The sequence below is a fragment of the Sciurus carolinensis genome, unplaced genomic scaffold (assembly GCF_902686445.1).
Source record: "Sciurus carolinensis unplaced genomic scaffold, mSciCar1.2, whole genome shotgun sequence".
Classification (NCBI taxonomy): domain Eukaryota; kingdom Metazoa; phylum Chordata; class Mammalia; order Rodentia; family Sciuridae; genus Sciurus; species Sciurus carolinensis.
In genome coordinates, this window is record NW_025920126.1 from 1,537,564 (window position 1) to 1,553,046 (window position 15,483).

Genomic DNA, 15,483 nt, shown 5'->3' on the forward strand with positions numbered 1-15,483 from the left:
TGTATCATTTCCCTGATTGCTAGAGATGTTGAACATTCTTTGTATGGTTGTTGTCCATTCGTGCTTCATCTTTTACTAAATTTCTTCTCAGTATTTTTACCCATTTATTTGTTAGGTTATTTTTGGGATGCATGAAGTTTTCTGAGTTATGTATGCTGGATATTTAACCCTATTGGTGGAGTAGCTAGAAACGATTTCCACCCATTCTCCAGGGAGAATATATTTTTGTATTCAGCTTTCTAACTTATAAGGTAAATATCTTCCATCTAATAATAACAGAAAACACAGGAACAAATTAAGGAAAAGCAAGAGTCTACTTAGTCTTATCTTTTCAATTCAGAGCCCAATTTCTTTGTGAGTCATTGGGAGCGCTAGAGTCTGATACTGATATCTGGAATTCTGACACCATAAATGAAAGAGAATCAAGAGGACTTGAGTAACATGGAGGAAACATCCATGTTATTGAAAAGCCTATAATTGCAAAATTTAGTTCTTCATATTTAAATGTTTGCTATGAAAAATCAATGTGAAATAACTGTTAAGCAGTGGCAAAGATTTGCCCATAATACAGGATACATAATGCCCCATTTTGTAAACTTTCTCTAACAGTGAACCAAGGTACCTTTCTGATAAGGCTTGGTATTTTTGGAAAAGTAGATATTCTTTGGAATGTAGATTGATAAGTCCTGATATTGAGTTAGAAGTTTGTCTTATTAATTAAATAAAATACTTAAATCCTTTACTAATATGTTTTAGGGTATAGGACTATTGAGAAAAAAGATGCAGTCTGTGTTCTCAAGAAATGACTAGAGTTTATGTGGCAACTCTAGGCAGAGGAGCAGCATTGCAAAGAGAAGGATCAGCATATATGGAAATGTAGTGGAATGAGAAGGAAGAAATTACCCTTAATTTACTTATTTATCATATTCTTATGTTCAGACAGCATTTTGTAAGAGTTTTAGTTCAGTTGTGGAATTTTGCAAATTTACTGTTTTTGTTGTTTTCCAGAATGGCCATTCACCACTTTTACTTGCCATAAAGTATAAAAGAGAGTTGATAGTAGAGACTTTAATTCAGAGGAAAGCAAATATACATGCTGTTGAACTGAAGGGAAGGTACAGTACTTTATTCATTTATAAAACCTTAGTGGTATAGTAAAAATCACTCAAGCAAAAATAATTAACTCAATAGGAAGGACAATATTAATATAACTATTTAGAATAGAGTGATATATATAAACAGAAACCACAGTTAGAGTAGAAAATCAATTATTCAGCTGAGCAATATAAATAAGTGCAAATATGATTCAAAAGTATTGGCAGATGTTTGTTATTTGGTTTGTGGTCATGTGATATTTTGTTAGCTAAAGAGTTTTCCTATTAATTTTGTAAAGTATGGACATTTACTTTATATTTTGATTCAATATTGAAAATTTAAAACTTTCTGTTGTATTTTTAACTTCTACTTCTGATATATTGTTCTTTTAGAAATGATGTATTCAGCGTAAATAAGCATTTAAAATTATTTTGTCAGTTGGTTGACTGTTCTAAATTGCTTTCCAATAGTACATTGATGTTATATTATTCCTAAGTGATTATTAATATCTATTGCCAGAAGCTGTCAATTTTTAACATATTTTGATGCTTTTGTTTTTAATTGGAAGGGGCAGGGAGAAGAAAATAGTTTTAATGGCATAAGTGTTTCTTTTAATAAAGATAAGATCTAGACAGTCAATAAAGAGAAAAAAAGACAAGCCTTAGATTTGTACACAACTAGATTTCTTTCCTAGCTTTTGTAGGGCATCACCTTGAAAACAATACTTATGACTATATATAAATATATTTCCTGATCTCTATTATTATTATTCTTATTTTTATTATTATTATTAGCAGCCTGGAAATAACCTGTTTTGTTTGATCTTTAGCTGACTGTGAGTTACAATACATTATATCACACTAGGAAAGAAATGGAGCTTTCTTCATTGAAATCTTTACCATTTTTTGATAAATGACTTAATCATAGTTACTGTTCATTGAAGGATTTTAAGTTGTAACTTCTCCCTCATTGGGAAAAGGAATTTCTTTTTTTCCTTTTCAACTTTGAGGTGATTTGCAAAACTGAACATTTGCTGTCCCAAGGTATTTATGTCTATTATTATCAGTAAAGTAAGATGTTGAATTGGAAAATATTATAAATTAGCTGTTCAAATAACTCTATTAAAATACTTAAGGTTGAAATTATCTCTGTTATTGTAGAACAGTCCTCGTGTTTGCTCTGGAACATGAATCAGAACACATAGCTGAGCTGCTTCTCCAGAATGGTATTGATGTCTCTGCTACAGATAACTCTGTACAGATGGCATTAGCTTTTGCTGCTGCTAGTGATCATAGTGGGTAAGTGTTTACATTAAAATACTAATAAACCTTGATATGGAGGCTCAAAATAATAACAGCTATTTCATTTTACATGAGGTGAAATTTCATGGTACAGCTATGTGTGAAACAATAGTGTGTTCACCAGCCAGCAGTCCTGCAAGAGTCTAGATGAGAAATGGTGATGAGTGTGAGTTTTCTCCAAGGTTCCTTTCTTCCCTCTTCTCTCCTTTTCTTCCCTCATCACCTTAAACATGCTAGTGAATTGCTGTACCACGGAAGTACATCACTAACTAGTATCTTAGGGTCTTAGAGCTTTTATCATCATGGTTCCCAGCCTTATCTCTGTCTTTCCAAGTATAATTCCTGACCATGGGTATAAACCGTGTCACACTTTGATTTTCCTAATTAGCTATTTGGATCTTGAAATGCCCAGTTGAGCAGAAAAATCTTTATACTCTCCCCTTAAAATTAGCTTTTCTAACATCCATTAATTTCTTGAGGACCTGAGGATTTTCTTAAAGTCTAAGGAGAGGGGAGAGGACTTTTAAAATGCTTTTGTTTCTGTCAAGTCTGTTACTGCTGTGTTACTCTGCAGTCTGGTGATGATTACCTTTTACTACAAAATGCCCTTATTGATTCCAGTCCCTGAGCATCTATGGTAATACACACTTAGACTTAAAAGTCACAACATTATTTTAAGTTAGGGTTCAACCCTTATTTTTGGAAGAAGTCATTAATCTTAAGAGAAATTAATCATGCAAGAAAGAGCTATTGTTTAGAGGGACATGACATTTTCTGAGTTCAAGCTATTATCATTCAATATGCTTACTTTATTACCCTCAATGCATGGTCATTACATCTTATTTTCTTTTTTCTTAATATAAGCTTATGGGTGCATTTGCATGTGTGTGTTCACCCCAGCTATTTGGGAGACTGAGGCATGAGAATTGCTTGAGCTCAGGAACTCCAGACCCACCTAGTCATCATTGTGAAATCCCATTTCAAAAACAAAAGAAAATAGAGCAATTTACAAATAATTGTCAAGTTAACAAAATGTCTGGGATGTTAAATTTGAACTGCATATTATAAAGTATGATTTTATATTTATGTTGTCTAAAACAATTTTATGTATTGAATATGGTTTTGTTTTTCATATCAATATTGAAATTCAAATTTTATTAATTTTTCATACATAGTCATAGGGAATTAATTCTTTAATATATGAAAGCAGAACCTAAAAATTCTGATAATATCAACCCAGGTAAGATTTCTGAAAGTGAATGTTTCTTGGTGTTCATGGTTTATATCAAAATATAGAAGGATGCTGGGTGCAGTGTCAGCAATCCTGTAATCTTGGCAGCTCAGGAGGTTGAGGCAGGAGGATTGCAAGTTTAAAGCCTCAGCAACTTATTGAGGCCCTAAGTAACTCAGCAAGACACTACCTTCAAAAATTAAAAAAAGAACTGGGATATCTTTCAGTGATTCAGTTCCCCTGGGTTCAGTCCTGGTATAAAAATAAATAAGTTGGAATAAGAATATTCTGATGGCAAAGGAGCAGTTAAATATATATATATGTTACATTCATACTGTTCTTAATTACTTTTTAATAGTCCAGAATTCATGATTATTTATGCAACTAATTGTAGTAAATTTATAATCTGAAATAATATTGCCTAAAGAAATTTTATGTTAATTTAATTTTTGTCCCTGAAATCTTACATTTTTTTATATAAATAAGAGAAGTATTTCCAAATTATCATGTTGTGTTTCCTCTATCTGGAGCTGTTGTTTGTCATAACAACAAGAAAATATTCTCTGATAATTGTTCCTACTGCAATTAGTCCAGAAAAATTATGCTATTTGATACTTTCTTTACGCTCCTGAATCTGCTAATAATATTGTTTTCTTTCTATCTTGCAATTTTTAGTTAAAATTACAGTCATGGGACTGTTTACTTTTAGGTATCAAATTTTGGATAAATCTTATGCTTCTTCCTTGCATTTGAAAAGTACAAAGTATGAGACATAGGAATTCTTAATTCATTAACTGCCTATCAGAAATATAATTAGTAACTATTATAGAAAAGTCTTCATGTAGGGACCCAGAGAAATACTCTGCAACAAAGAATCACAGTTATACACATTTAATACAATATACAATATTTTCTATTGTTGATTAAATAAACATTTCATTCTCTTTAATAGTGGATGAAAATTCTACAGATGACCCTTTAAACATGTAGGATTTTATATATTTTAAAAGATACTATGCTAACTGATTAGAGAATGTAGATAAAAGGAATAAAGGTTTTTTGAGTGTTCCAGTCTAGGATAGACAATTGTTCCTAACACTTGTTTATTAAAGTCATCATGGTGACTTTGAAAGTGCCTGTGCTATTATAACCTGTTATTTACTAATTAAGCAACTATCATTTATAGAAGTTGACTCTTTGTCCCATGTTCCCATAATTAATAAGTGCCAGGCCTGTGGTTAGACTGTAAGCTTGCCTGACTAACAACTCCATTGTATTCCTCCACTGTATAGGTCAATGGCAGTGCAAAACTAGAATCAAGATGCAGGTATATATCATCAATTCAGAAAGTCAAAATCAGTTGTATGTTAATTCTGTTCATTATTTATATGAGCATCCTGCTTATAGAGTTTTAGGAAAAATCTCACAGAGCTGTGGTCACATGTTTTCTTCATAAACAAGATAAGGCTGGTTCTGTAGAGGAATTATTTTACTTGAATTTAAGAATACCTTTGTGTAGACTATGTTATATTAGATATATTAACCCTCTGTACAGAGATATCTCTACTTCGTGATTTTCCAGTTTGGTTTTCTTCAATACCCTGCCCCCATGTAGTTCTGTTTTTGTAAAGCTGTTTTATGAATCAAGAGTTACATTTCCCTTCAGGTTACTGTTCATATTTAGTTTTATGAAGAAATTTTTCCTTTATACTATTTTTTTCTTTTTCTATGATTAAAATTTTTCTTGAATTTTTATTTTTACTTTCTGTTGTGCTCTCTTGCTGTTTCTTTTTTTATTCTCTCAATTGAATATTCTTTTTTTCTATTGACTGAATCATAAGCTCAGTAAATTTCAGAATTTTAAAAAAATTTAGCAGCTAATCAATGCGCTCACTCATCTTTCAATATGTGTTTGACATGCTGGCCAAATGATGGTCATGATGGTGAACCTGAACTTACAGATATTAAAGGGACTTTTCTGAGTATTGAAAGGGGTAGCAAAGAGACTTGAACTAAGGCTCCTCAATTCTAAACTCAGTTCTTTTCCTGATTATCACTGTGTAGTGAATGTGTTTACAACAGACATAACGGGTTAAGAGTGACTGTGGAAAGCAATTGAAGTGGGTAAGAATGGGATTACCAAGTGAGGCCAGTGGTAGAGTATCAGAGTGAAACTAACCAAAGGAATGGCAAGACTGAGGAGGAACATCACTACAGTGGGTAGAAAGGGTTCTATAAAATAGATCAAAACCTTGGGGTTTATGACTAGTTTGATTAACAACAAAATAGATATTCAGGACATAGAGTATGGGATGCTCTCTACAAAGGCATATTAAAATAGAATTTGAAGGAAATTCTGATAGTCCCATTATACTCTTCTTTGTTTAATTGGAATAAGTGACAAAATTCAAGGTTCTGTTGAAAGATATTAAAATAATTTGAGCCACTGGGAAAGTTTCCAGAGTTTACAGAGATGTGAAAGTGGCTTAGAGACTAAAACACTGGTGAGTAGAATCTGTTGAATACATGGATCTATGGCCTCTAGCAGGTGTCCTTTGTCCTCCACTTTTCCCAACTCACTGATGTTCTTCCCATATATATGTGTGGTAGATCATGGTAGATCATGGAGATAACTGATTGGCAAGTCATTAAAGAGCTTCACTTAAGTAGTTGGTAATGCATTTATGCTAAGACCTGTGATTGAGACCCCATTAGCTTATTTTCAAGAATCAGAAACAAAAACAAAGAGCTCTGACTCTTGGTCCTTTGAGTGTAACCTTGTGTCAGGATTCTGCATCTTCACAGGATGTAGATTCTTAAAAGATGGAGTGTGCCACTGAGTCCTGAAAATGAGAGACTGGGAAGTTGGATCCCAGAGGAAGAATGATATTTCAATAATATTTAGGGAAACACAGGCACAATTACCAGTATTCTACTTTTGTAGCAATCTTTCTACTTGAGTATCTGATTGCCTGTAAACCTAAGTGCTTGCTAGTTCATGTGGATCTGAATAAAGTGAGACCTACACAGTTAAAAAGGTATTTTATAATGTATAATATTTCAATGTGCCTGACAATAGTATTCCCAATAACAACATATTCTTGAACATTCAGTGTTTAAATTTTTTTAAAGTTTTTATGAATCTTGGTATACTGTTTGTGGGTAAAGGGAAGCAATAGGTTTATTTATTTATTTATCTATTTTGATGGGTTCTGGGGATTGAACTCAGGTGTACTTACCAACTGAGCTGCATCCCCAGTCTTATTTTATATTTTATTTACAGACAGGGTCTCCCTGACTTGCTTAGGACCTTGTTTGTGCTGAATTATTTTTGTTTTTGTTTTTCCTTTCTTTTTTTATACTGGGAACTAAACCCATGGATGTTTAAGCACTGAGACTTATCCCAAACCCTTTTGTTTTATGTTCTGTTTTGGAACAGGGTGTTATAAAGTTGTAGAGGGCCTCACTAGTTTGCTGAGACTGGCTTTGAACTTAAAATTCTCCTGCTTCAACTTCCCAGCTTGCTGGGATTACAGGCATGCATCACCACACCCTGCAAAATGGGGTATTTTCTGTAGGTGATATCCATGTTGAAGAACCAGTACCACAATTTTCAAGCCAGCTTACTTAGTCTTTGATCCATGGATAACCAAGAGAGAGGGCAACCTGCATGTTTCTACCTTGTCTTGGGTTATCAAAGGTCTGTTCCACTTCAGGTAAAAAGAAAATATTATGAGAGCTATTAATGGTATTTCAAGTTCAGCCTTCAAGACAGGCAGTTTCTGAGAATAAACTATTCTCAAGTTCTGCCAATATAGTGACTGTCAGTCTGAAATGGAATTAAAAAGTGTGTTCATTGAGGGGCTCGGTTGTGGCTCAGTGTAGAGCACTTGCCTGACATGTGAGGCACTGATATAGGTTCTCAGCACCAAACATAGATAAATAAAGATCCACCAACAAAATGGGTATGTTCATTGACTATTTCACAGTTTGAAAAAGTTGAGGCAGAGTTTTATAAAACAGCTTATATTTTAATCAAATCAGTCAAAAAATAGAATTTCATGTAGGTGAATTCAAATTTTCACCAGAGTTTAATTGAGAAAAACCTACCTACCCACTTTATTATGCATTTTTGCTGTAAGGTCGTCCCACTGAAACTGATTCTGATGGTGTCTTACATTGAATGAGCTCTACTACCAATCTCACTTAAAGGGAAAGTGATCTTCTGTGTAATTAATTTTCTTCCTGTTAATATTGAGTTTTGAGGTGTTAATACTTGAAACTTAGCAATGGTTTCCCTGATATATTTTTGGAAAGTCACTCGGGAAAAACAAAAACATTTTAAGAGAATTATGTTGATATTGTTTAACATGTATAAATGCCAGTGTTCCATTGAGTAGTTTAGTGTAGGGGATTGGACATTGGGCTTGAAAATACATATGACAGTAAAACTCAATTAGGAATAAATTTCTCAATGCAGAAGAAATAGGAAATATGGTCAAGGATTTTTTGTTAGGTTTATATTGGTGTGAAACTTAAGTCATACTTACATGATTTTTAGCATTCATGCTAGTTATTTTTTTTGTAGAATCATGGAATTTTCCTCATGCCTTTAATTTGAAATAAGTAAAGCACATTGCTTGCAGTGTTTTTTTATTGGACCCTTTATATTTTACTACCATACATTTCTAGGTGAACTTTTTCATTATTTCTATTCTTAGCTCCATTTTTACAGTAAAATAATGTTAGAAATTAGGGAAACAGAAATTTAGAATATGTATATTAATTTATGGATTAGGGGCTGCAGTTGTAGCTCAGTGGACAGCACTTGCCTAGTCTGTGTGAGGCACTGGGTTCAATTTTCACCATCACATAAAACTATGTAAATAAATAAAGTATGAAAATTAATAAAATTATTAGATATTTGCATTTAAAAGGGATTTCACCATGCTTTCTGGCTCTTTCCATTTAGTATATTTAAACCTCTTCCTTTAATTGAAAATAGATATCTTGTGCAAACTAATAACCCATTCTAGAAGTAGAGACTCTGAATAACCATATGATGATGTTAGTTTCATAATTATTTGTATCATAGTGCCTAAAAGTATCCAAGCCCTTATGTCACATTCTAAGATCCCAAATGTTAAAAAAGTTATTTGCTTAGTTATGTAACTATTCACTTTATAGCTTTCAATTTTTAATGAGCTTTTCAAAGTTAATAAATATATTTGCATATTTTCTGTAGCAGCTACAATATGTTTTCAAATGTAAAAAACTTAATTTTTGAACATGAATAAATTTGTAGAAAAAATTGCTATATAATGAAGTGTTTTAAATAACATGCATGAAATCACTATCAGTTAACTCTATTGAATTTTAAAAACATTATGCTTTAAGTTTGTATTCACTTTTGATGTCTGGTATATATAAAATCAGGTAAGTTACCATGAATTGATGCCATAAAAAGAAGCAAACAAGTTAGAGAAATGTCATAAATATGAAAGTAGGAATAAGAATACCCTCCAAGCATCCTCTAATCATGAAGCATATATTTGGACTTAAGATGAAGATTTGCTTATTTTTTAAAATGATTTACTCCAAGACTCAGTATTCCCTTGCAGAAACTATCTCTCCAATGTCTGTTTTTTGAGCCATCTCTGTCACCATTCTTTGGATATTTAGTAAATCTTTTCTTTTAATAACTGTGTGTGGTTTCCATTCATTTATTTTTAGCTATTTGACACACAGGATGAACAGAATTTATACTATTTGTGATTCCAACCAATTTTATTTATAAGGTACTCTTAAAGCTCAGGTCTCATGCTTTCACCTCATGAGATAATTTGTGCCAATATAGGTCACAAAAACTTATTAAAAATATCACATTAAAAATTTTAACTTTCTTAAAAGCACTCTAAACTACATGACTGTAATTTATCCTAGGTAATTTGGATTGATAAAATAGTTTTATGAATGTCAGTATTTGTGCAATTATCTTGGAGGTAAGGGGAGTAACATTTCAGATCTCTCTTATCTCTAATCATTCTTACCCCCATGAGAAGAATTAGTAAGTTGAAGAAGTGAAGTTAGATTTTATATTGGAATGCCTCATAAATGTGTTATCTTTCTCCAATATCCTGCTATAAAGAAAACTATTAGGATAATTTTTCATATTTGGTGCATTTACACCTAAGTATTTTTTCCTTCTTAGAATGTCCCCGAAGAAGAAGGAGAATCACATCAAGCTTCTAATGAATCAAGGAAAGAGGGCAAAATATTTGAAGGATGCCTTTTGCTGAACTGCTCATTGATTTGAAATTATGGAGCTTTTTCATATACTCTCTACTTTGTTTTTATTATTATAGAAGCAAACACTGACACTATGGAACCAGAAGTCAGAACATTACCTGACAACTGTAATGCTGATCATAAAAAGAAAAAGGTGGTTGAAACCACTCTTGTAGAACACTGCAGCATAAAGAACAATCCAGGTTTTCTCTTCATAATAGTTGACCAAAAGGTAAAATTAAAAAGATTTTTCTCAAATTTTTTTACATATCATCTCTCATATGCACATAATAATGCAAAACAACCTAGATATAAGTCTAAGGCCTCAGGGTTCTAATAACAAGGATTGCAACAGTTGTGGTTTATGTATAGAATCAACATTTGTAGAATATGGTGGGAGTAGTCAATTCTGTGGTAAGTCATCATATAACAAAAGAATCAGAATGCAAGCCAAAAATATGGCTAGGTTAATATAAATAGGAAGAATTCATTTATGAAGGGAAAGTTATACTTGGTCTTTGGTATGTTATAGTAAGTTCCTCCTCTTTCTAGTTCCTCAGGGCTTTGTAATGAAGGGCCATTGAATATTGTCAAAACTTTTCCTGCAGCTATTGAAATTAACTTATGATTTTGCCCTTGATTCTTTATCTGGTGTATTTGTTTTGTTAGTTTTCATATATTAACCCATTCTTGCATTCCTTGAATAAAACCAACTAGCTCATGGTGTATAGTGCGTGTGTGTGTGTGTGTGTGTGTGTGTGTGTGTGTGTGACTCCAGAGACTTAACCAAGGTGTACTCTACAACTGGCCACACCTCCAGACTCTTTTGTTGTTCACTTTGAGTCCAGGTCTCTAAATTGACTGAAACTACAAATCACCTGACACAACCTCCTGAATTTCTGGGAATGCAAAAATACACCACTTTGTCTGGCAGTGTTTGTTGTTTTTAATGTGATGTTGAATATATTTTGCAAATATTTCATAAAGATTTTTAGACTACAACCCTCAAGGATATTGGCCTGTAGTTTTCTTTCCTTGTTGTGTCCTTATTTTCCTTTTCAATCAGGTAATACTGACTTTGTAGAATTACTTTGGAAGTGTCTTTCCTTCTCTCCTACATATAATCATGGGGCACTGGTATCTGTTCTTTGAATATCTGATAAAATTCAACCCTGTGTTCACCTCTAGTCCTGGAGGCTTTTTATTACTACTTCAATATAATTGCCTGTTATTAGGTTGGAATTTTGCATTCCTTTGATTTATATTTTGAGTTGTTTAGATTCATATGTACTGCTTCATACACATATTCTAGGCTTTCCATTTTTTTACCATGTCAGTCTTCATAATGTTTTTCTAGATATTCCTGTTTATTGAACGCTAAGTTTTTCCAGATGATTCCTAGTAGTGTTCTGGATTTCAGTGATGTCTGTTTTAATATTTCTCTCTTGGTTTCTAGGTTTATTTATTTGTTTCTTCTTTCTCTTTCCTTTCATTACCTTGGTTAGGAGTTTGTCAATTTTGATTCCCTTTTTAAAAATAAACTCTGTTTCTTTATTAATTTGTAGTTTTCCTTTATTTTCTATTTTATAGTTTAAACTCTGATAAGTAGAATTTCTTTCATTGTCCTTGTTCAAATTGATTTATTGTTATTTTTCTAAAACCTTGGGTTGCAACATTAGGTTTTTTATTTGAAATCTCAGATTTTTAAATGTAGAGAGTCATTTTATGAAGTTCCCTCTTACAACTGCTTTTGCTAGATCAGGGGAGAGAGATGGGAAGGGAAAAGAAAGGGACTACTATGCAAATTTATGTATATGTCATAAAGAATCTCACTATTATGTATAAATAAGCTTCAATAAAAGAAAATAAAACACTGGAAAAAAAGAACTGTTTTTATTGTATCCCATAGATTCTGGGATGCTATATCTCTATTCTCATTTGGTTCTGATGTTTTTAAAAATTTACCCCAACTTCATCAGTGATCCATTGAACATGCAGATGTATTGTTCATTCTCCAAGTGTTCATACAGTTTTTGTAGATTTTTATTGTGGTTTAATTCTTTTTCCTAGTTCATTATTGTTGCACATAAGATCAGGGTTAATTTTGACATAATTATAAAGCATGGAATAACACTTTCTCCAATTAAGTACCCAATACTTTCCCATTCCCTTCCATCCTCCCAACTGATATTACCTTTCTCTAATCCACAGATCATTCTTCTGTTTGTTTATAGTTGTCTTAATTTGTGCTTTATGGATATACATAAAGGTCAAAGTCACAGTGGTATTCTCACATGTGTACACAGGAAAGTTTGTTCAGATTTATTCCACCATTGCTCTCTTTGCTTTTCCGTCTTCTCTCCAGTCTTAATTCATTTCCTCTACTCATCTGTTCTCTCTTTTATTTTTCATAAAATTCCCATTTTTACCCTTTATTTTTGTCTAGCTTCTTCAAATGATAGAAAACATTCTTCAAATGAGAGAAACTTTTTACTTTTTAAGTCTCTTGTCTATTTTACTTTGCATGATATATTTTTCTGTTTCATTCATTTACCAGCAAATGCCAAGATTTCTTTCTCATTTTTGACTTAGTAAAACTTCATTATAGGGGCTGGGATTATATCTTGGTTATAGAGCACTTGCCTGGCACATGTGAGGAACTGGGTTTGATCCTCAGCACCACATTAGAAAAATGAAAATAAAGATACTGTGTTCATCTACAAATAAAAATATTTTTAAAAAGTCATTTATATACAAACATGCACATACATATATTCATTTATATACATATATGTATATATATATGTGTGTGTGTGTGTGTGTGTGTGTGTGTGTGTATTGTTTTGTTTTTTAATCTGCTGATTGGTACCTAGACTGATTACTTTGCCTGGCTATGTTGAATTGTGCTCCAATATATGTTATGTTTCTACCATTATATAATATGCTTACTTTAGACCTTTGAATATGTATCAGTAACTGACAGACAAAGCTGGATCATACAGTGGTCCTATTACTATTGTTTTAAAGTTTCTCTATAATCCTTTCCAGGGTGATGTTGCTAATTTGCAGTTCCATCAACAACAGATGAGTGAACTTTTTTCTTGCATTCCTGTTAACATTTATTAATAGTTGACATTCTAACTGGAGTAAAGTTTCAATGTACTTTTGATTTGTATTTCCCTTACTAGTAGACATGTTGAACATTTTTTCATATACTTATTGTCATTAGAATTTCTTTTTTAAAGAAGTATCTCTGTAGTTCTTTTTTCCATTTATTTCTTGGGTCATTTTTATTTGGAGATAATTGTTGTAAGAATTTTACATATTCTGCATTTTAATCCCATATTTGAGAATAAGGTGGCAAAAATCTTCCCCCATTCTGTAGGTTTATTTTCTATGTTATTAATTGTTTCCATTAGTGTGTATAAGCTTTTTAATTTGAGGCCATCCCAACTCCTGATTCTTGGTTTTATTTTTGCACCACATTATTGATATTAAATTTTCCAAGGCATCTCTCTGAGTCTTTCTCAGAAATGCATTGGTCATTTATCTGGTGATGCATATCAAAGAGAAAAACATGGTATAACAGAACCTATAGAAGGTAAGAACCACATATTATAAAATAACATTGGCTATAATGTTTATTTAAGACATGTGTACTAGTAGATTCTGATAGTTGAAGAATTAAACATAATAAGTGCATAGAAAGGAAAACTGTGAAATGGTAATAAGTGACATATCTTTTAAGTTTCAGTAACAGATTAAATTGAGAATGTCAATAAAGGAGTTGAATTCCATTTCAGGATCTGCTTAGTGTGGAGGTCCTCTCTGCCATGTCCCATGTGGATGAGGAAAGGGTTTACTGCTGGAGGAGGATGTTGGCTCTTTTTCAGTCTATTTCTCAAAAACATATGTACTCAAGAAACACACAAGATCCAATACTCTTTTTAAATGAGCGGGGGCATGACAGGTGTGGCCATACCATCTCTGGCCTCTAACAACTACTCACCCAACTCTTATTTTTACTACACAGGCAAAGGGGTTTAAGACCTGGAGGAGCTTCTTCTGTGATTGACAGGATAGAGTGGAGGTAGGGAAGCCATTTTCTTAGGGGAGATATTCCAGAAGTACACAGGGAACCACTGTAATGCAGCACCACATGCTTCCAGTAATCTGGGACAGAATTTTGCATATGTTAGTGCCTGGAAATCAGGCCTCTGTAGCCCGTAACTCAGCCTAGTCTGATTCTGTTAAATAAGGATGACTTCCCATAGGTTATATCAGAGGAAAGTTGATAAATATAAAATGGGAGAGGAGAAGAAAGAACAAAGAATAAGAAAGTTAAATATCACAGACAACAAAATAAAACAAAAGAAGTGGGCACACATTTTGAAAGGGAGGTAAACTCAGGTTAAACATTAGAAAGTGGAAGAGCACAGCATTAGCAAAAACTGAGTTTCCAGTAACAACACTGTTCTGAGAGTAAAATTTTCCAATAGTATTTTTTTATCAACATTGGAAATTAATTAAGAAATGCATGCCACATAATGCAGGGTTATATTTGGTTTGCCATAAATAAATATAAATACATATGATCCACTATAGATGTATATAATTTATTGCTATATGAAAGGTTCTGACTTCCTAGAAAAGTAAATATGTTGCAGAGTAATACAATCTGGAAATGAAAAAAGGTAGGACTATTATGAAAGGATCAGCAAAGTATAACCTGATAAAATGTTCACTGAAAAATTATGAATACTAATAAACCTATAATTTGTGGAACAAAATATGAGGATTTCAAATAGGCAAGTTATGTTAGAGGAACTGGAAGAAGAGTAGCTATACCCAAGAATGCTCAAACTTTAGTGAATCAAATATTGGGTACCATGTTCAAAATGCACATTGTACTCAACAGGTTTTTGCATACACATTTCTAAAACATTTAAAGTTGTTTCCAATGTTCCTGATCCATGGACCACATTCTGATTTGCAAGGGAGGAAACTGCCTTGAGGAAGTCTAAATGAATAGCTGTTGCATGTTAGTTCAGTCATAACCAGTTCCAGTGAAAGCACAAGTTTTTTTTTTTCTTAGCATATCTCTGTGGAAAGGAAAAGGACAAAAACAAGGAAGATAGAAAATTATATTCCTAGCCAAGTAAAATGACACACCTGAAATCACAGAGAACCCAGAGACTGGTATAGGAGGATCACAGGTTATTGGCTAGCCTCAGCAAAGAGTGAAGTCATAAGAAACTTAGTAAGAAGTTATCTCAGAAATAAATAAATAAGTGAGTCAGTCAGTTAGTAAGTAAATAAATAATGTTATGGAATAGGCTCAGTCACATATGTCTCCTGGATTATATATCTGGAACCAAATATATGTATTTTTAAATACAACTACTGAATAGGGAAGAAATTGTAGTAGGAATAATCCAAAGAATGTAAAATAAAATTAATCAAGACCAAAGCTCTAGAAATTGTTTTTGAATAGCTAACAGGAAGAGGAAATGAGGTAGGTAACCCTGGGAAGAAATGCAAAGGAAACAGAGGAAGCATTTCAGCTGG

At 32.6% G+C, this 15,483-nt stretch overlaps 1 protein-coding gene across 1 annotated transcript in view; it reads left to right on the forward strand.

Moving 5' to 3' along the window:
- The window catches only part of LOC124973932 (putative ankyrin repeat domain-containing protein 19), a 25,470-nt gene extending 15,067 nt beyond the window's left edge, over window positions 1-10,403 (forward strand). Inside the window, exons 3-5 of the mRNA XM_047537564.1 lie at window positions 1,009-1,115; window positions 2,256-2,393; window positions 9,839-10,403. Coding sequence (XP_047393520.1) covers window positions 1,009-1,115; window positions 2,256-2,393; window positions 9,839-9,926 — 333 coding nt within the window. The 3' untranslated portion in view covers window positions 9,927-10,403. The remainder of the gene's footprint in view (window positions 1-1,008; window positions 1,116-2,255; window positions 2,394-9,838) is intronic.
- The last annotated feature ends 5,080 nt before the right edge of the window (window positions 10,404-15,483 follow it).